The 21499-nt window shown below is 39.5% G+C and overlaps 2 protein-coding genes and 1 long non-coding RNA gene across 6 annotated transcripts in view; 1 reads left to right on the forward strand and 2 right to left on the reverse strand.

The window, feature by feature from the left end:
* LOC114701376 overlaps positions 1 to 5704 on the reverse strand; it is a 57734-nt gene extending 52030 nt beyond the window's left edge. The window contains exon 1 of the long non-coding RNA XR_003735814.2: positions 5380 to 5704. This is a non-coding gene — a long non-coding RNA (uncharacterized LOC114701376). The remainder of the gene's footprint in view (positions 1 to 5379) is intronic.
* Positions 5705 to 5969: 265 nt separating this feature from the next.
* Positions 5970 to 7887, forward strand: C6H4orf3 (chromosome 6 C4orf3 homolog). Its single transcript, XM_028881460.2, has 2 exons — positions 5970 to 6308; positions 7081 to 7887. Coding segments are annotated over exons 1-2 (204 nt in total). The 5' UTR covers positions 5970 to 6105; the 3' UTR covers positions 7082 to 7887.
* A 3710-nt stretch (positions 7888 to 11597) lies between these two features.
* Positions 11598 to 21499, reverse strand: part of Usp53 (ubiquitin specific peptidase 53) — a 62605-nt gene continuing 52703 nt past the window's right edge. For all 4 annotated transcript variants that reach the window (XM_028881463.2, XM_028881461.2, XM_028881462.2 and 1 more), the window contains 2 exons: positions 16354 to 16450; positions 11598 to 14844 (listed from right to left, as the gene is read on the reverse strand). In XM_028881463.2, coding sequence (XP_028737296.1) covers positions 13923 to 14844; positions 16354 to 16450 — 1019 coding nt within the window. In that variant the 3' untranslated portion in view covers positions 11598 to 13922. The remainder of the gene's footprint in view (positions 14845 to 16353; positions 16451 to 21499) is intronic.

Consider the following 21499-nt stretch of genomic DNA (forward strand, 5'->3'; position numbering starts at 1 on the left):
ACTCTCAGTCTTCTAGGGAGGACCCTTTATCCCAAGCGAAGAGTCAACTGAGGAAAAGAAAGTTGTTAGGACAGCTACTAGTTTACATGGAAGTGTTAAAGCAAAGAGAAGCTAAATGCTATTAAAACAATTAACAGGTGATATTTTATTTGTGCTCTAACAAATAAAGCTTGTCTGGAGATCAGAGGATAAAGCTAGCCACTATATTAAATATAGAGGTCAGGCAGTGATAGCACACATGCCTTTAATTCTAGCATTGGGGAGGCAGTGATTCATCCAGATCTCTGTGAGTTCAAGGCCACACTGGGAACAGAGCCAGATGTGGTGGCACAGGCCTTTAATCCCAGCACTAGTTAAGCACAGAGGTCTGGAGGTCTGTACAGACAGACAGAAGTGATAGAACTGGGCAGAAAGAGGAAGTGATGTAGCTGGGAGGAGAGAGGAAGTAATATAGCAGGGCACAAAAAGGTATATAATCGTGAGTATACAGGAAGTAGCTCTCTTGGGCTGAGGATTTCCTAGTGGTAAGAACTTGTGGCTTGCTTGTCCTATTCTTCTCATCTCTCAGCTTTCACCCTAATATCTGGCTCTGGTTTAGTTTTTTTTTTTTTTTAATAAGACTGTAGCAATTCATGTGATAAGATCTGTTCATTGTTAAACCAGAAACCTATACTCAGGTCTATAAATTCATCTAGAGTCCATTTTTAGTGTCATTGTCTGTTTCTTATTTTAAGACCAAGAAACATCTTTCTAACCTTGAATACAGAGATGCAGTGCTCCAACTAAAGTCACACAGTCCTGTCTGTCCACCCATCCACACTGTATATACTATCTTCTGTGTATAGGAAGGAACTGTATTTGTTGTTTTTCTTCTGAATTCTAATACTCTAAATTTGTTGATTGTTAAAGACAGTGGAGGTAAGACCTCACTTTGTGACTTACACTGGCCTAGAATGCACTAGCCAGGATTGCCTCAAACCCACAACAGTTCTCCTGCTGTATCCCCCTCAGTTGCTGGGGTTACAGACATGAGTCACTACACTCAGCCTTTGACTTATTTCTAACATGAAAGAGTATATTTTTTCACATGAAATCCTCCTAGATCCTAGCAGTCTATACACTCTTCACTCCATTCAGTGTCCTTGGGTCAAGGTTTACTAGCTCTTTCTTAACCCAGTCCAAGGGCACTTAGCTCTTCTGGTCCACCAGCTTTTCAGACAGTAAGAGGAAGGCATTTCCTGAACTAGCACAGGTATTACCTGAAGCAGCAGCTGAGCTTCATCCATCAGATTCAAACACATAGATGCCCTCTTGAGGTCTAGTCATGGGTCTTCAGCCTCCTGCTTTCATCTTTAGAAGTATGTCTGCAGCTCTAAATTTGAGCATGGGGGCTACAAGGGCTTGCAGTCCTCCACCTTCCAAGATCTCATGTCTCCAAGCTTTCCCACCCTAATTGTTTCAGCATTTCAAAAGTTCACATATTAAGACGTTAAGGAATTCCATTAAGACATAAAAATCTGCATGAATGGACTCCTTAGCATCACAGTTAAAAGAAAGTACTCAAGACTGCCAAAAAGAATAGTACTGTGGGATGTCTTTCTGTATGCTGCGAACAGGTGTTGTTCTAATTGGTTGATAAATAAAGCTGCATTGGCAGGAAAATCTAAGAGAGAGAGTGAAAGGAGAAAGCAGTAGGGGGAGAGGCCAGCCACCACCAAGAGAAGCAAGATGGTAAAAGTACTGGTAAGCCACAAGTCATGTGGCAAAGTATAGATTTATAGAAATGGGTTAATTTAAGATATAAAAGCTAGCTAGTGAGAAGCCTGAGCCATTAGGCCATATAGTTTGAAAATAATATAAGCCTCTGTGTATTTGGGACCAAGCATCTGTGAGATGTGGGTGGGAGAGATTTGTCCCAACTGTAGGGCCTAGGCAGAACCTGAGAAATCTTCTGGCTACAGAACAGGGATCCTCTCTGTACTTCCTTTTTCTGTTCTGTGTAGTTCCAGTAATAACTAAGCCCTTATGCTTTTGGCCTCATCTTTGTCCTCTGTTCCTTCATCCTCCATCTCTCCTTTCTAGCTCCTTACTCCTGGCTCTCAGAAAACTCTACAATGCCTTAATCTCTACAGAATCTCTGTCTTCCTCCCGGTCTTAGCTTGGCTTGTTTCTAGCCAGCTTTTCTTAACCTAAATTATTTAGTCTACCTTTTGCCTCTGGGATTTTACCTTTTTCTATTTCTGTATATCTCTTCTTTACTTCTTTCTCCGTGGCTTGCTGTGTAGCTCAGTGGCTGGCCCCTGGACTCTTTCTTTCCTCCTCTTTCTCACTCCATGATCTTCTTTTCCTAGGTTTCTCCTCCTATTTATTCTATATGCCTGCCAGCCCTATCTATTTCTCTCTCCTGCCTACCTATTGGCCATTCAGCTAGGTCAATCAGGTGTTTTAGACAGGCAAAGTAACACAGCTACACAGAGTTAAACAAAGGCAACATAAAAGAATGCAACATATCTTTGCATCATTGAACACATATTCCACAGCACAAATGTAATACATCTTCAACTAACATTCTACAGTAAGAGTTTCCATATAGTCATGCCTTAAGCTTTATTGTACACACTGGGTTGGGATAATTGTTACCAGGAAACTTTTTTCCAAAACTGTGCCATACTTAAACATGTCTAAAATAAACTGCCCAGTGTCGGACTTTCAAGGTTTGAACCAGCACCATATAACTAAGTCATGTTGAACAAGTTTCCATCTTGCCTCACGTGGTTCATTTCCCTGCAGGAAATAGCATTTGTAGGATCCACCCTCTCCCACCTTCAGATCAGGCTGTAGCTCTCAGCTACTGCTCCAGTGCTATCTGTGCCACCATGCACCCCACCACGATGATAATGGACTATAAGCCTCTGAAACTGCAAGCAAGCTCCCAACTAAAATGCTTTCTTCTGTAAGAGTTACTGTGACATGGTGTCTCTTCACAACAATAAACAGTGACTAAGATAGGTACCAAATCTGAAAAGGAGGAAAAGATAAAATAAAGATGAGAGGTGATTAATTATGCTGTATTAGGAAGACAGTCTGCTGGACTGTAACAGCAATTCAACAATTCAACCTCGAGTATGTAGTTGGGTTTTTTTTTTGTTTGTTTGTTTGTTTGTTTTTTAAATTCTTTGCTCTTTGGGGGCCCACCACCCAGATCCCAAATAATCTTATTTCTAGCCAGCTTTTCTAAAACCATTCCATCCATCTTTTGCCTCTAAGCTTTTACCTTTCTCTGTTTCTGAATATCTTTTCTTTTCTTCTTATTCCGTGTCTGACAGTGTGGTTGGGTGGCTGATCCCTGGCATCCTCTTCTCCTCCTTTCCCTCTTCTCTTTTTCTCCTTCTATTTATTCTTTCTGCCTGGCAGTCCTGCCTATCCCATCAGGTGTTTTAGACAGGCACAGTAATACAGCATCACTGAGTTATACAAATGCAACATAAAAGAATACAACACATTTTTGCATCATTAAACAAATGTTCCACAGCATAAATGTAACACATCTTCAACTAATATTCCACAACAGTAGTATGTATTTTTCTCTTGAATGTGTAAGGCCTACCTAAGGTTCAGTGGGACTAGGGAAATGCAGAACTCATACATGACAATATATCTTGATTTTAGTATAGTACTTTTTTTCTTTTTGATTATTATCATTACTGTTTGTGTGTGTGTGCTCACATGCAATGGAGGACATACAGGAGCCATTCTCTCCTTCAACCATGTGAGTCCTGAGTACTGAATGCAAGTCATCAGACTTGGCAACAAATGCCTTTACTAGCTAAGCCATATTGCCATTCCTACTTTTAACCAATGAGCACAGCAAATTCCTCCTCAACATACTCTACATTCATTTCTATAAGGAGTAACCAAGAATCAACACAGTTAATTCTGAAGGAGTGAAAGATCCTTCAACTGAATTTACTATAAATGATCCTCTCTATTTGCATTAATTATTATCTCCAGAGAAACAGCACCTCCACATGCATGTGACTCAGTGCCAAGGATGCTTGAAAAGATTGCTCTTCCTGGCTGGATAGATCAAGAAGACAAACACCTCCACTGGCACGTAACTCAACTCAGTGCCAAGAAGGCTTGGAAACATTTCAGAATTTTTTCATCTTTTGTCAGGCTACTTCTGTCTTAATAAATTCAAGTGTTATCAATTCTATTTCAATAATTAGGAACAACTGGTCTTACCTTGCCAGTGGATGTATGATCAACCTCTGGAAGAATCAGCAATTTACTTATTTTTCTTAATTTCTGTAAACACTCAATATCATTTAAACCCAGGGAATTTCTAACCCACTAACAGTAGATAAGCTTGTCTGTAGTGCAATCTAATTAATCCCCAGAAAATGGCTCTCATTTTCACAATCTACAAGGCAAAGGATATCATATTTTACTTTACAGTTGTGTGCTATCTTTGTCTGATGCCCAAGTGGTAAACTAAAGTCTGATTAGCTAACTGTATAATAATATCATTAAGATATTGAATTTGGAGTTCACTTTATGGTTATATTAGTAACCTTAAATAATTTATTCTTTTTGCCCAATTTTCTGTATCTGTAAAATGATTCCAGCTTTGGGTTTTATAAAGACTTAATGGTAGTGCATGTGAGAACACTACATGGCCACATCTCCAGCAACAGAATCAATTTATATGTCTAGATTTTTTAAAAATCCAGTATTTATAGTACAGCAATGGATAAGAATAATTGAAGTGAAATAGCCTGGTGGTATGAGTCAGTCATTTTTCATTAGCATTCTTTCTGGAGCCATACCCAACTTTTCCATTACCTGTGCAAAAAACAGAGCTCTCTTCTTAAAAGGAAAAAATGATAGTTCTAGGGCCGGAAACACTTAGATTTAGGTTACCCCCAATTCTATTTTCCAATGTGGAAACAGGGTCATGAAATTTTATCATTTTACAGAACAAAGAAAGTCATAAATTTAAGGCAAGTTTAAAATACATTGGTGAGTACAGCAGATAGGCAGGTTCAGCGATATGAAGAAAGCTTTCCTACAGGCCCAAGATGCTATCTGAGCTTTTGGTTGGTAGGGAACAGTGGGCTGCTAAGTTAATAGACCCCAAAAGGTTTTTATCCATTGCTCACAGGATATTTTGGCACAGAGTTGAGAGGCTTATTAACTATAGTCCCATGAAATACCTATGTAATTCTCGCGCTTTACGTTCTCTGATCCTTTTGAAAGTCCACGGCTGTAATTTTGATGTTCACCCATTGTTTCAAAGATTAAGAGCAAACCGACTGTACAAAACCATCCACGCAACCCACCCTAATACATAAGACAATAAGAAGCCGGAAGGCTTACAGGGATTGGAGAGATAATCCTACCGGGTCTGTCCAACCTTTTGAAATTGGCACACTGTGTTGTCATCTACAAAAGTTCACACGGGAGAATCTCATGACCCATTTAAAAAAAAAAAAAAATCCCGAACACGCTCATGTTTACGAAAGACTATGAACGTTGTGCGTGGGCACAGCTGGAATCATTTGACAGCGGTTCCTGAAGTTCAGGCACACCTCAGAGAAGGAACTCGCTCTTTCTAGAAACCGGGAAAACCGGTTCTGGGCTGCACACGGCCCGGAAGGTACGTGAGACGGCGCACCTTCACGCCACGAGCTCGGCAACGGCCAATCGGGGGGGGGGGGGGGGGGGCGGAGGGGGGGCGGAGGCGGGGCGCAGAGCGCCTGCGCCGGGGTCCGGAGGGGGAGCAGGGCGCCTGCGCGATGTTTCGCAGCGGGCCTCCGGGCACTCGCGCGCGCGTTCCCGGGGGAGCGGGACGGCACGGCGCGCGCGCGTCCGCCTAGAAAGGTGGGGCGCCTGCGCGTGGGCGGGGAGGCGGGGCAGGGCGCCTGGGCGCCGCCCGGGAGGCGGGGCGGAGCGCCGGCGTGGTGGGCGTGGCCGGCTGGAGTTGGTCGCCCAGGCTGAGGCGCGCAGGGGTGACGATCAGATCTCTGTCGGCTCCCGGTTCGGCCATAGCGGAAGTGCGGAGTCGCGCGGCTCTCAGGGGCGCCGAGCTGCAGCGGGAAGGAGATGGAGGGGAGCCAGGCGGCGACGGGGACCGACGGTGTCCGCGAGCGGGGAGGCTCGGGCGGAGCGGGAAGGAGGGAGCAGAACCGAGATGAGCGACCTCAGTCCGGGACGAACGGGCTCCCGAAACACTCCTACTGGCTGGATCTCTGGCTCTTCCTCCTTTTCGACCTGGTGTTGTTCATCTTCGTGTACCTCTTGCCCTGGTGAGTGTCTCGAGTGCAGGGTTGAAGTGCTCCGAAGCTAGCGTTGGCGGAGTCGGGTGGTGGAGTTGGGAGAAAGAGCGAGGATAGACTTCCTTTGCACGGGTGGGAACGTTGCACTTCCCTTCCTTTGCACTCGGGAACGTTGACTTCCCAAGGTGTTTTGTTTTTGTTTTTGCTATGTCTTGAGTTCTTGAACCACCACGAAGGAACCGAAGTTAACTTCTAGAAACTTTTATCTATTGTTAGAATCCATAGTGAGTAACTAGTAGGGTGTAACAAATGTGATTATATCTGAATGTGATTTGGGTAATTGTGTACGTGCTTAAAACACGGTTAGCCAAAAGTAACCCTAACATGGCCAAACCTTGTCATAAAATTTATGCAGATATGCTTATTATCTTCCAGAGTATCCCTATTCCTACATCTGTCAAAGAATGGAGTATCTTAAGCTTCTTTGGCTCTCTCTCTCTCTCTTGATTGGGTGGTGTATTGGAAGGCAGAGAAAGGGTTAGATGGGGTTGATAGCGTGGTGAAAGGATAGGAATTTTTTTAAGCCATTTTGGTAGAGATAGACATGTCAAGAACAGCAATTTTTTTATTTACTTTGAATGTTCTGATTTGCACCTCTAGGTATGGTCTAGGCCTTTTGTTTTTCCTTATGATGTAAATTATGTAGGGAGAGACATACGACTATCAATCTAGATGTTCAGTTTGGCATTAGATGTCAAAATAAGCAGATTAAGGAAATAGTAACCACGTTTGGTTTTTACAGACTGCTTTACTGAGACATCAAGAATGTGGCCCCTGGAGTGAGTCCTGAATACTACAGACTTCTTGAAAAAAGAGGATTTCCAGCTGCCGAATTCCAGACCTCTAACCTCTCCTTAAGCCTTGACCTCCCTAAAATAGCACCATGCCTTTTGAGCCTGTATTTAATGCTTGAATTAATATGATTGTAACTAAATGATATATAATATATATATTTTAATAATGCCTGTAACTTAAGTACTTAAGGGAAATTTATGTGGAATTTACTCATCCAGCAGGTATTTGGGCCCCTCATTATTAACTAGGCATCATTTTGGACACATCAGTAAATAACAACAAAAAAAATTACATTTGTGAAGCTTACTTCTTGAACATTGTTTTTAAAATATGCTATTTAAAAATATTTATCGTCTATTGTTGGATAGGTAGCATTTATTCAGAAAGGCAGCAGTCCCAAAGCAGCCACTCCAAGTACTTCGGAAGCTGTTCCTTTTCGTCCTAAGCCTTGGGTAATAAGAAATTGGTTACTGTTGGCTTTAATGCTATTTAGTATATGAGAACTGCCTAAAACATTTGGGAGTGGGGGAGCTTCTCCCTTATATTTAAGTTGTAATATTTGGTAAACTTTTAACTGTTATGTCTTCAGGATATTGTTGCATTTGTCTGGGTAATTTTTTGTAATTGTAATTTGTAGTTGAAGCATCTATATTAGAACACAGGACTGGGACAGGCACTGAGCTTACCAGACTGTGTGATCCAGTTTGTACTGCATACTAATTTTCTCTAATAAATGTTTAGTTATATTGCTGAACTTAATTTCGCTGCCAGATTGTCTCGTGATAAAGTAGTGAGGTTAATGGTCCTGACGTAGTTTGCCATTAAGTCCCACGTGCACTTGCTTCCCTTGAGCCCCAAGGCGGCCTACCACAGCTATCAGATACTCTAAAAATGTATGGTATGGAGATCTTAGTATGATGGTTAAATTTTGGGTCGCTTTGGGCTAAGGGATCCACAACAGATGGTAAAACATTATTCCTGGGTATATCTCTGTTTCTGGAAGATAAACTAATCGTAAAGATACTCTCTGTGATGCGAGGCCATCCAGTCCTGTTAGAACCTGGATGGAAAGAGAAGGCAACATTTGTGTGGATACTATTCTGGGGTGAATGAAGACTGTGCTGAGTTACTCTAGCCTGAGAACAAGACACTAGGATCTTCAGGGAAGCTGCACTCAACACAGTTGTCTCCAAGCAGGACTGCTCTTACCTTGGAGTTAGCCATATTAGGCCCCAGCTGTGACTGTTCTGAGTCCCTTGACACTGAACAACTGCAATGCCCTTGTCGAACACCTTCCCCTTAAAGTAGCCTTTGAAAGCCTTTCTCTTTACTGTCCCACCCACTGTAGCTGTACAGCTGAATTTAATAAGATCAACTCCTGCCCTTTTCATGATTTTTTTCCCCATTACCCAGGTTACCGGCCTGTCAGTAGTTTGCAGGCATGGCATCATATCTGTGGACATCAGCACTTCTAGTTTTCTTAGTTCTCAGGCTTTCAGACTCTGGCCAGTCTCCCTGGTTCTGTCCCTAAGGTTTGAACTAGAATTCAAGCTTTTCTAGTCTTCAAGCCTACAGTGGCTAGATGATAAGACTTCTGAGTCTTGATATGTAAGCCAATTCCTCATGCTAAATTAATTTCTGTCTGTCTGTCTACCTTATCTACCTTGCTCTTTCAAGAACTGCCACAGTAATATAACTGATTGGCACATAAGAACAGCATGAAGGCTGAATCTCCTATCGATAACTGGATTTTTTAGTAAACTGATGCTCACACTTTGGAAGTTACTAGAAATATGTAAATGGAACTTCAAGGTAAGCTGCAAATTTGTTCTCATCAAAGACAGCAAAAGAGTAATCTGGTAAGTTCCTTTGTAAATTCACACTTGGTTTCTAAATGTGAAATAGCTTCTAACAATTCCATTTGAATGACTTAGGACTTGGAAGAAGTTTTTAGGGAGATATTAGCCTCAAGTAACTTCCACCACCTGTTCCTAAGGGTGGGATTGTCCCACTTTTCCCTGGTCTTGGGACTCCCCTACCTCAATTAACAGGACCTAAGAAAAAGATTTCCCCTTAAACTTCGTAACTATATCTTCTGCTCTGCTAGCATCCTGCCAAGTTCAGGTGTCTCCTCAATCTGTATCCTGGACACCTAAGTGGCTAGCCCCAGAGGTCCAACCTAACAGACTGCTTCAAGTAGGCCTGCACTTTCCTAGCTCCTAGCACTGGAGAAGGTCCCACAAAGCCTGGACAGTAGTGAAACAGCCAACTATCCCAGGACTTGGCCAATCCACAGCCAAGCACTGGGCTGAGCTATGGGAGTCTTGAAGAAAGGGAGGAGAGATTCTATGAGCTAGGGGTTGGGGGGTGGGTCAACGTCATGATGGGGGAACCCATAGAGAAGCTGACCTGAGCTCCTGTGTGTAGCCAGAAGTTTTCCTGTGTCCCACCCAGTTTGCAGCTACTCAGACCCAAGTAAACACACAGAGGCTTAGATTAATTAAAACTGTTCAGCCATTAGCTCAGGCTGATTATTGACTAGCCCTTACACTTAAACTCAGCTTATTTCTGTTAATCTATATGTAGCCACATTTTCTGTGGTTTTACTTGTGTGCCATTACATGCTGCTCCCTGTTTGGTGGGTTTATGTCTCCTGACTCAGCCTTTTTCTTCCCAGAATTCTCTTTTTCTGTTTATCCTGCCTGGCTACTGGCCAATCAACTTTTTATTTATCAACCAACAGAGTAACAAATCCACAGCATACAAAACATCCCACAGCACCCATGAGCACATGGACTCTAGATCAACAGTTAGGGAGCCTGCAAGGGACTGACCTGGGCCCTCTGCATGTTTGTGACAATTGTGTAGCTTGGTCTGTTTGTAAGGCTCCTAGCAGTGAGATCAGGACCTGTCCCTGGCACTTTGGAAACCTGTTCCCCATTCTGGATTACCTCGCCCAGCCTTGATGCTGGGGAAGGAGTTAGGTCCTACCCAACTTGATGTGCCATGCTTTGTTCAAGCCCATGAGGGAGGCCTGCCCCTTTTCGAATGGAGACTGAGGAGGAGAGGATGGGGAAGGAGGTAGAAGGGAGTGTGTATGTTGGGGGAGGGAGGAACACTAGGGGAAGAGGGAGGGGAAACTGGTCGGTATGTAAAATAAAAAATGTTAAATAAAAAAAAAACAAGTCATTTTGTCTACCATACACTTATAATTCAACACACTTTAAAGAGTCCTAAAGAAAGTTCATAGGCAATTTCTCTGAAATATTCTCCCCTACTTATTTGTTGATTGTCCATTTATAATACTCTAAGGGTACATCTAATCCAACTCAATATCATCCAAGTCCAGTGACAACTACAGAAAATGGAAGAATCACTCAAAACCCTTGTTTCTAAAAAGGCAATGTGAGTTTCCATTCTAGTCTCTGGTTTGCCGCGTTGTCTCTGGCACTATTACACACAATGACGGTTCTGTAAAAGAAAGTATTTGCTCCTCTTTCTGTGATTTTCTCTCCTGTTTTTGAATAATATGCATCTTCACAAGTAAAGATAAAAATCTGTCCTTGTGAGAATTCTGCCCTCACTCCAGCTACATGACTGCACATGCGCACTTCAGGAGTTAAGCAAAGTATCTTGCATCTTATGTCATCAGTAGGTGCTGGTGACTACGTGTGTGTGGTGTAGTCATACAATCTGCGCCTTGAAAAAGCCAGATGCACACCCCACTTTATCTCTGCTCCCCCCACCCCCCACGCATCTTTCTGCCCTCTGCACATGCTCTTTCCCAGGCCTGGTCCTTTTGTCTCTGCTGTCCCCCCTGTCCCCCAATTCCTCCTAATAAAGCTCTCTGTAACCAAGTAGTTGTGGCCGTGGCTCGTGACCTTTCTGCTGGTAACCCGTGCCGCCACCAGCGCCATTTATCATCTTTTCAGTCCTCAGTAGCTCTTCAGACTCTTTAGGAAAACCCAAATGGGGGAAAAAGTTTTACCTATGTAATTTTTTTCGTTTGTGACCTACATACTCATTTTTCTCCTTTTTTCAATAAAACTATGCTTTGTTTTTTTTAAAAAAAAAGTTACAAGATGTAAAGAACTCCAGGTACTAGGCCACAAACAAGAATACATTGGAGGTCAGTGCTGATGGGTAAACTGTTCCGTGACAATGTAGAGCTTAAGTGTCAAGGCCAAATATTTTCTTCAAGGCTTCTTAGCCAAGAATGGATTTTGCCTTTGCTTTTACATTTTCTTTTCTGAGTCTCAACTGTTTAGCCCTATACGCAGGGCTTGCCTGGAACTAGCTTTACAGGCCAGGCTTGCCTTGAACTCAGAACGATTCACCTGACTCTTCCTCAGTGCTAGGATTAAAAGTGTGTGCCACTATGCTTAGCTGATTTAAAAAAAAAAAAATTGAAGTGAATGGAAAACAAAATAATTTCATGACACGTGAAAATCACATGCAATCAGATTTTGATGCTAATAAATTTTTATTGAAAAACAGCTGTACTCATTCATTACAAATTGCTTATGGCTGTTTTCAAACCAAAAAGCTGTGTAGTTGTTAACAGAAATTTACTGTCCACAGTCCAAGTCATTTACATCTTGCCCTCTATTGAGTAGCCTCCAATTTCTCTAGGAACTGTGGCTCAGAATTTGCTGGGATTTAAATCTTAGGAACATCCTGGGATAATATTTTATGATCTTTATTATTATTATTTTTGCATTTCCCATAAAATGTGTAATGTGCGGAAGGAGACACAGCTCATAAATGCAAAAAAAAAAAAGACCAGCTATATTAGCTTAAAATTGAGTCTCTTAATTTTTTTTTTGAGCCAGAAGAAATTGATTTCACATGAAAATAAATATTATGGAGATAACTATTTGAAACATGATTGCATTATTTAAGAAGTTACAAGCTTATAGCATGGAAACATTGATAAAAATAGGCACCAGAGAAGAAATTTACACAATTGGCCAATATGTACTGAATCTATTCTGTGTTGAATCAACACGTGGCTAATTTCTACTTTCGTCAGTATTATATAATGCAGAGGGTGTTAACTAAATAGTTCATTAATTAAAGTGAGAAACAACATTTCTGTTTGCAAACCCAACTGAGTTGAAAGGTACATCTATCAAACTGCTGTAAAACACAGAAATTGGTTTAATGTTTCAAATACATTCCCAACAGGGAATATGGACCAAATAGAAAAATTTTTTAAACTTAAAAATCTTTAATAAGCTATTAAAAATAACTGAAGATCTTTTCTAGTATTTTACAATGTTATAAAAGCAAGAATTATAAACATTGACATTTCAAATACAATTTTACAAATTTTACATTATTTACAAATTCTCTATACTAAAAGCTGTTAAAAATAAGCTTTCTTTAAAGATCAATTTTAACTTGATATTCAAGTGTTTCTTAAGAGAATACAAAGTAATGTCACCAACTATCATGGCTGGAAAAGAACAACAAAAACAAGTTAGGGCCAAGAATTGGTAACAGCGTGAATTCAGACTTTTATAAGCAATTTTCAGTTTACCTAAAAGTACTTTTCTTAAACACATTTTGGATTTTAACAACCAATGGTGGGCCTTGTCAAGCCACTGAGTTTATCAGTTTACTAAGGTTTAAAGTAATTATTACAAAACTTACTCATTTAGAGATATTATAAAGACAACTAACTTTGTAGCTGTCAATTCTCTGGAGTAGGCATTATAAAACTATTCTAAAGTTAGTTTATTGGCCTGTTACAAATTAAAATCATAACTAATAAGGCAATTCAATTAATAATGAAAAGTCCTTTCAATATAAACTCGACTCCATGGTGGTAGTGGAGATCAAATTACTATTTTTTAAGAGAAAAAATGAATAACATTTCATCAAGATTAAACCTTCATATAAAGGCAGAAATTTAACCTAAGCATTGACAATCCTTAGCAATCTTTAAGTAGTGAAAGCAGCAGTTACAGTGACAGTCCCAGTAAGGAAGCCCAATGTTAATGACAACACTGGTTATTAGCAGCACAAAGTAAATCAAACCAAAGGGAAGACCTTTCACATTTCATACAAAGCTAGAAAACAATTTAACAAGATAGAATATACTGCAGTATTTTTATGTTTAACTTACATGACTGAAATATTTTTTAGTACAAATTATAAGGGCTAATTTATGTTAAGTAGATATTCTGAAAAGTTCTAGGAACAAATTATGTTGAGATTTTAATTAAAAAAATGTTGATCATTAAGGCAAATGCTTTCCAGATGATAGCATAACAAATCCATGGGTATTTTTAAGACACTTGAAGGATCACACATACTAGACTATCACAGAAGTCAAAAGTATGTGGGTATAGCCATTTTTTGGTTACCCACTAGAAAGTGCTCTGCAAGAAGCAAATATTGCTTTCCCTAGACAAACTGAATTTCTTAATTAGCAAAATGCACCAACCTACATATGAATACAGGTTAGCATAATACTTACACATCTACTAGCCAAATAACAGGAGACATGGTGTTTGCTCAACTGTTGTAGACAGCAAAGGAATTATATACTCCCTTTCTTACTTTTCAAGGTAATCCAAGACCACTCAAAGGAAATTTCCAAAATATTTAGTAAACTGAAATATGTAAGGTTAACCTGGTTAATAATTTTCAAAATACCAGTTTTTGTTTGATATGTCATTAGGTTTGGTCAGTTTGACTATTTTAATGGCCAGCTCATTTATCTTACAATGCATACCAAGGTTTATATCTTTGTTTAGAAGGCAGCATGAATCAAGATGACCACTATGTAATGGATCCCTCAACTTGCTCAGTCTGAGATAGTGAATTACTACAATGGCCACTGCTCTCTGGGAAACGGAGCTTGGGTCTTTGATGATATTTCAATCTGTATGTATCAGTCATGCAACTATCAACCGAAAAGTAGGTAGTTAATGAAACTGCTTCATTTGGGCACACAGAACTCGAGTATGGATCTGGTTGGCAAGGTACATCAACTACTGCTTTTGAGTTTGCCTGAAAATCACTAGTTGCAAAACTGGATGGATAGTTGTTGGCAGCATGCTGCTTCACTTGAATTGTTTCTTTATCTCTTTCGTGGATCATGTGCGCACTCCCTTCTAAACTTGGTCCTGATGTGGTATTCAAACTGTGTTTTGGAGGACTGGAGGGATTAGCTTTGAACACCTCTGTAAGTCTGGTATGAGGTACAAATTCAGCTCTCTCTAATTGTGGCACACTGGTTGTCGAATATTTCTTTGGTGGCAAAGGGGGTGGTGAGCTATGGCAGTGAAGTTTTGGCATCTGACAACTACCAGTGTTGCAGGCTGACTGAAGTGTATGTTCTCTGGACAGAGAGTTCTCAGAGTTACACTGTTCTGTGATGTTTTGTTGTGGCCCAAATACAAGGGCTCCGGTTTCTGGCTTTAGCTGAGCAGTTCTCCCGTGTGAAGACAATGGAGAGGGTGAGATGGTTTCATTACTGTCGCCTCTCTTTCCAGGCACAGAACTATCATCAATGGGAAATGGCAAGCCTGTTGTTCCTTCACAATTTTCTACATTATGCCATTCAGAAAACTTGGTCCCATCAGATTTTTCCACTTTCTGTTCATTTGTCTGATAGATGTGCTCTCTTGCAATATGGTCCTTAAATGTTTGTGGGCTGGCTGAAGGAAACACCTTGTCATTGGTTTCACCAATATGTGACCTGAAATTCGAAAATAAATAAAAAATAAATCCAAATAGCCACATAGGGAAACTATTTGTCTTGTAGTTTGATTTTTCCCAATTTATGGTCTATAGTTTTACAACACAGCAGTAGAAATGGGGACTATTTTATAGCCATTAACATTTTCAGTTTCTTTGATCCTGGATCTATATGCCAGAATAGTATATATATGACTACCAGAAACATCTGTTACTTTAAGAATCCATTATCTTCCTCTTTGTATGACAGGGTTGTGGAAAGAGGCTGAACCCAGGGTCTGTAGATGCTAACCACGCACTCGACCATACCACTATATAACCAATCCCCAAATCACATTCCTAATAATTAGAAATGTGATCTTAAAAACTCATTTCAAATTAAAAACACTGAAATTACATTTACTTATGATAAAATATAACATACAATTTAAGGGAACTGTTACAATCAAACAATCCAATACTTTAAAACAGTTCCTACCAACATTACAATGCTTACAGGCAGCAGCAGTAGAGACACTTAGATTCTGATATATAAAGTAGAGACAGTATACTAATCTTAATCTAATCAAGACTACCTTGAGGTGATCAGTGATTTTAAGGTAAAGAGAAACAAAATTATTTTCTCCTATTGTAAAGCTGTTTTTCTTTTATGAATTATTTGGAATTGAAACAACAGAATGGCATAGCTCCGTAGATACAACTATGAGGAAATCTCAGTTCCACTGCTTTGCATATGCCAATTTATCTAGACTGCAAATTTTGTTTCTTTTGTAGATACAGTAGTGACCCCCTTTATTCATGGTTTTAGTTATCCAAGGTCAACTGCAATGTAAATTATTAAATGAAAAATTCCTGAAGTCATCAATGCAGTTTTAAATTGTGCAAAACTCTGGGTAGCGTGCCACTTAGGACTTGAGGCATCCTTTGTGCAGTCTGCCCGTGCTGTTTCTTAGTGCTACCTACTGCTCTGTAGCAATGAGACCCATTACTGTTGTGTCCTATCCAGTGTGTGTGCTCACCTAATCCTGGCCCGGAGGTGCAAGCACAGTGACCAACACCAGGTCTGAGATAACAAAGGAAGTGCTTTCTTTAAGTTCTAGACTTAGGGAAATTGGAGACTAGGCAGATGATTTAATATCTACAATAAGAACCCAAGACCATGAAGAAGGAAAATGAAAGCTGGTTTTGTTTACACCTCAAACTGAAAAATGCCAGTGTTATAGGGTAAATAGCTACTTAGTGGAGATAGAAAAGGCATTAAGCATCTCTAGATAAGTACAAGAAAAAGCTAAGGACATTGGTACTATCTATGAATTAAAATAATTAAGTATTGTACCCAATGGTTTGTAGACATTCTAAGTTAGGTCTACATGCTATTAAATAATACTGATAAAATATGCATTGTAATGCTTTCAGATTAGAAATACACATGTATGCCCTTCTGCCAGAGTTTTAATTATACATGAAGTTAGGAACTGAAATTTTCTTATTTCTAAATATCTATGGTTACCTTTTTATCAAATGGCTTTTTATTTGCAGATGTGATTCTGGGTGGAGCTCATGACGTTTATCACCTGCTTCCAAGTCCTGGGTTTTTTTCCTAAAGCCTGGGGTAGGAGTGGGGGGAACACAAAATTGTTTAAATGATCTTATAGACTCTATCCCATTCATGTTTACATTTATGTAAACTATCTAAAATATGCAATTCTTTTGCTAAGTAAGGAACAAAAAGTGCATTCTTCAGGACAACTGAAAATAAGATACCCCCCCCCCCCGACACATGCAATTTTTCTGTCTGTTTAATGAATTCTCTTATGCAAGACTACTTGTTCTTAGTATGTCAGCAATCCCAGAGCATTGTTATTCTTGGTCATTGTATTTCCCCACTGCATGACCTTTACTAAGAAAATGTTGCAAGGGAAAAATCCTGCATCTGAAGACACTGTAACGTTAAGCAGGCCTATTACCATTTACAACTGCTGCCTTTATGTGATGAGGTAAGAATCCATTTTACTTAGCTCATAGGAATGTTTAGGGACATCAGTTGAGTTAAAATGGTGGGATGGTATTAAAATAGCACAGAGGACAAACTCCTTTCTATCAAGGTATGTACATTAATCTTACTATATTATCATCTTCATGTAGAAACAGACTTTGCAAGGCTACACAACTTGCTCCAGTTTATATAGGTAGCAAATGCAAAACCAGATCTGTATAATTCAAGCCTGCGCCTTTTCCTTTCCAGTGCTGGGGATAGAATTGAGGGCCTTCTACACACGAGGCAAGCACTCTCCTACTGAGCTATATACCCAGGCTCATGTCCACACTCTTAACCATGATTCATATTTTGTCCTGTGTGACTTAACTTACCCTCAATTCTAACAATGACTCAAGTTGTTTGAATGTTAAAGGTGTATAAAAAATAACTTTATAATCTGATTTGTTATTTTGAAGTAACACTGTAAATTTCAAATTCCAAATTCCTATTTTACTTTCTAAAAAATATTTAGTACCTGGAAGCCAATATTGTACCATGTAAAAGATAAGCTCTACCTCCCTCAACTTCCTTCTAAACATTGGTTCTTGGAAGACTGTCCATAGACAGTCTTTAACATATTAATGTTCAGAGTAAAGCATCTGGGTATCTTTCTACATTAGATTACTTTAAAATAGCTCTAATAAAAATAACTTTTACCTCTATTTGACTGCATGCTAAAAATTAGGTTTGTGATGACAGAGACTGGGACATCTGCATTTTTATAGCAGTTTACCTAAGAACATTCTGGTTTCTGATACAAATAGCAGTTTACCTAAGAACATCCTGGTTCCTGATACAAACATTTCATGAACCTGAGAATTTGAACAACAAGAGACTTTTCTTTTGCTAAGCACAGGAGATCTCAGGCAGACAGGAAAATGTCAATAAAACCACAAGGACAAAATTATAACCAAAACACAGAAGTAACATTGGAATTTATTTAGTAAACTGTTTTGTGAATCCCCTAACGTCAATAGCTGAAACTTGTGCTCATAGTAATCGTGTAGGTCAGTTGTGATTCTTAAAAAAAAAATTTCAATGAAGCACTGGAGACTGGCTCAGAAGGTGACTCCCTTGACCCCAAGTCTGAGGACATGACTTTCATCCCTGGGACCTATGTGGCAGAAGGAGAGAACTACCTCCCTCTGTAAGGTGTTCTGTGATCTCCACATGTGGGCGGTGGCCAGGATGTGCGCGTGCATGGGCAAGCACACGTGCATGCAGACACGGCACACACACAAAATGTAAATAACAAAAATTTTCAATGCAATAGTAAAGTTTATTGTACAAATTTAATTTACATATTTTTATTGTCCATAGTTTAATTATGAGAAAATTGGATGTATAATGGCAGCATATCCAAGTATGATAGTTATTTTTAAGAAAAATAATTTCTAGGATTGCGTTTTGGGTTGAATTATCTGATCTTATCATGGAATCATTTTTATCTGATGACAAACTGTGGTACTGAGTTTTGGCAGAAGTAGTCCTGAATGAAAAAAATGAACCTGTCACTTTAAGAAAAGTAACTGCAGGGCTGAGATACCCCAGTTAGAAAAGCGCTGGCGTTTCAAGCATAAGGACCTCAGTGTGCCAGGCTCAGTGGCACACGCTCGTAGTCCACTGCAGAGGCAGGCACAGGCGCAGTTCTGCAGTCACTGGCCAGCAGGCTGCCCAGCCTACCTGTGAGAACTCCAGGCCAGTGAGAGACCCTGTCTTAAAAAACAAAGTTGACAGCACATGAGGAATGATACCTGAGACTGTCCTCTAACCTCCACACACAAGTGGGTACATGTATGTACACACACACACACACACACACACACACACACACACACACACATACAATGTTGGTGATGTTGTCAGTGGTAAAATTTAAGCTTTTAGATAAAATTTTGGAAAATGTTTATCTATCATGATCTTCTTTGTAACTTCATAATACTCATACTCATGGTGATATTAATAAATAGTTATAGGATAAAAAGTATCAACAGATTAAAGATTTGAGTAACTTAGCAAAGCAGGTTTTTTCCCCCAAAATGATTATGTAGATGTACATTATCATGCTTAAATAAAATACCCCTTTAAAGTTTCAGTATCAGTGATTTTAATGAATGGTGTATAAAGTGTAACCTACTCTGGTTTCACATTTTATATTGCAAATATCCTTGAAGAAAGTACCACTTAGGTATATAGGTCAAAGGAGAATGATGGCTATTTCTAGAACAAACAAAATCAGACATTTTTCAACTTCTTATCTTTGTGAAGCTAGATTTTCTCTTCTTTTTTTTTTGTGGGGGGGGCAGATATTTCTGAGACAGGGTTTCTCTGTGTAGCCTTGGCTGTCCTGGAACTTACTCTGTAGACTGGGCTGGCCTCAAACTCACAGAGATCCACCTGCCTCTGCCTGCCAAGTGCTGGGATTAGAGGCATGTGCCATCACTGCCCGGCTGGATTTTTTTAAATATATATTTTTAAAGGTTTATTTATTATGTATACAGTGTTCTGTCTGCATGTATGCCTGCACATCAGAAGAGGGTACCAGATCTCATTACAGATGGTTGTGAGCCACCATGTGGTTGCTGGGAATTGAACTCAGAACCTTTGGAAGAGCAGCCAATGCTCCAGCCTGGATTTTTTTAATACATGAAGAGACCACTAATATAACAACAGTCTGAGTGCAAAGCATGCATCCAGGCATTACAACCACTCATTCCTTTCACTATTCTTTTGTTTTTGGAAACACTCTTTTAAAATCAGAAGTCCCCCCCACCCCATTATCTATGTCTGCCTTTATTCATCTTCCTGAAGCTGGACCTTCTGCCTCCAAGAAGTCTTGTTTATATTAGCATGTACTAGATTTTTCTCTAATTGAGTATTTCTATTAGCATAGGAAACATTGATATAATCCTCAGAAACAAAATCCTGTTGCAGATCAGCCCTCTTTTAGCACTATAAAGATGTTCTGAAACACACCATTTGCCACATTCCCTATCCTAGTTGATTGACAATAGTGTCTCTTTTAAAGATGCCAGCCGGTAACTCTTCTGTAAAACAATCCCCTTTCCCACTGAGGGGATGGGCGGTGAAGTTAGGAAACTTAACCAATGGCAGAGGTTGACAGGAGAAGCCTTGTTAGTGGGAAGCTGTACAGCAACAGGAAGTCACTGCCCCTCTCACTCCCTGTGAGCTCGCATTTGCATGCATCATTAATATCTCAGCCCCAATCACCTCTCATGCTGACCAGACTGAGACATCAGTTTAAGCACCACATAACATGATGATTTTATTTATTTGTTTGTGTGTTTATATATATATTTTTAAGGTGAAGCTTAGGCAGGCCTAGAACTCATGATCTCCCTGCCCTTGCTTCCTCAACACATCCCAGCAGTATATGCCACACAACAATATTCTTAAACAGGGTAATACCACAGCAAATACCCAAATACCTAGAATTACAGTTCACTGTACAACTGAAAATTCTCATTTTCTTTTGGACTTTAGTTGACATTTCATCACCCATTTATCTGTTCCCCTTCATTCCCCAGATTCTAATTTATCTGTACATCAGAATATGAATTGAAGGCTACGAAGAAAGCAAAAGAAAACTAAAACTTAAGTTTACAAATCATTGAATTGCTTTAACTTAGGTGACCTTCTAATCCCTAAATAGAACTTCTTGGTACATTATAAAACAAACAAACCTGATCATTCTAAATTCAGCTGGAAAGTACAGTGGATTAAGATAAATGCTATTCTAAAAGAGATCAATTTTTATGATCAGGAAGTTTAATTCTGGAAGTGACTGAAAGCTGTGGATTAGCATGACTTAATCATTTCACACTGATTAAAATTCATTTCACTTTGGGCCCAGTAAATACAAATATTATTTGTAAATATGTAATAAACATTTAAAAGAAAAAAATTAATTACTTAAAAGAAACAATTCTCTCCTTGTACTAATTCTTCACACACTAAGCAGCAGGAGGCAGCAGAGGGCTTAAAATCATATCTGAAAATTGAATATCACTGTGGCAGGCATTCAAGCCAGTGGTTTGAGATCAGAATTCCAACGAACTTAAAAATAGATGTGCTATTTCTCTCTGCTGCTGACACAGACATCCACATGTCTTTATAGGGAGTTTTGACTCCAAGTTCTTCGTAAATCTGACAGTCCAATTTTAACACCCACCACAGAAGAAACCTCAGTACTAAGGCAAGAGGCTCTTAACTAATGTTAACAATATTCCAGAAATTGACATATATGCTTTGTCAGAAAAGATGGTTCGTGTTTAGAACAGGTTCATGGAGAAATACCCTCAAATAAGCCAAGACAGTACAATCTTCTCTCAATGTAGTGAGATTTAAAAACACAATGGTAACTACTATAGTTCTCAACTTACACACTTATTTCAACTTACAGTTACAAATGGTAAGCATTCAGAACAGGAATCTAAACACACTGACTTATTAAACTCAAGCATGTTGTTAAAAGGAAAATGCAAACTCCCTGTATCATGCCAGAAGAAAAGAGCCATCTTCTGCTATGGGACAGGAGAAAAACCAAATTAATTAAGGGACTATTCTACTACTAATCTCAACTCTTTGATTCTATTCT

Source organism: Peromyscus leucopus, chromosome 6, assembly GCF_004664715.2.
Source record: "Peromyscus leucopus breed LL Stock chromosome 6, UCI_PerLeu_2.1, whole genome shotgun sequence".
Classification (NCBI taxonomy): Eukaryota; Metazoa; Chordata; class Mammalia; order Rodentia; family Cricetidae; genus Peromyscus; species Peromyscus leucopus.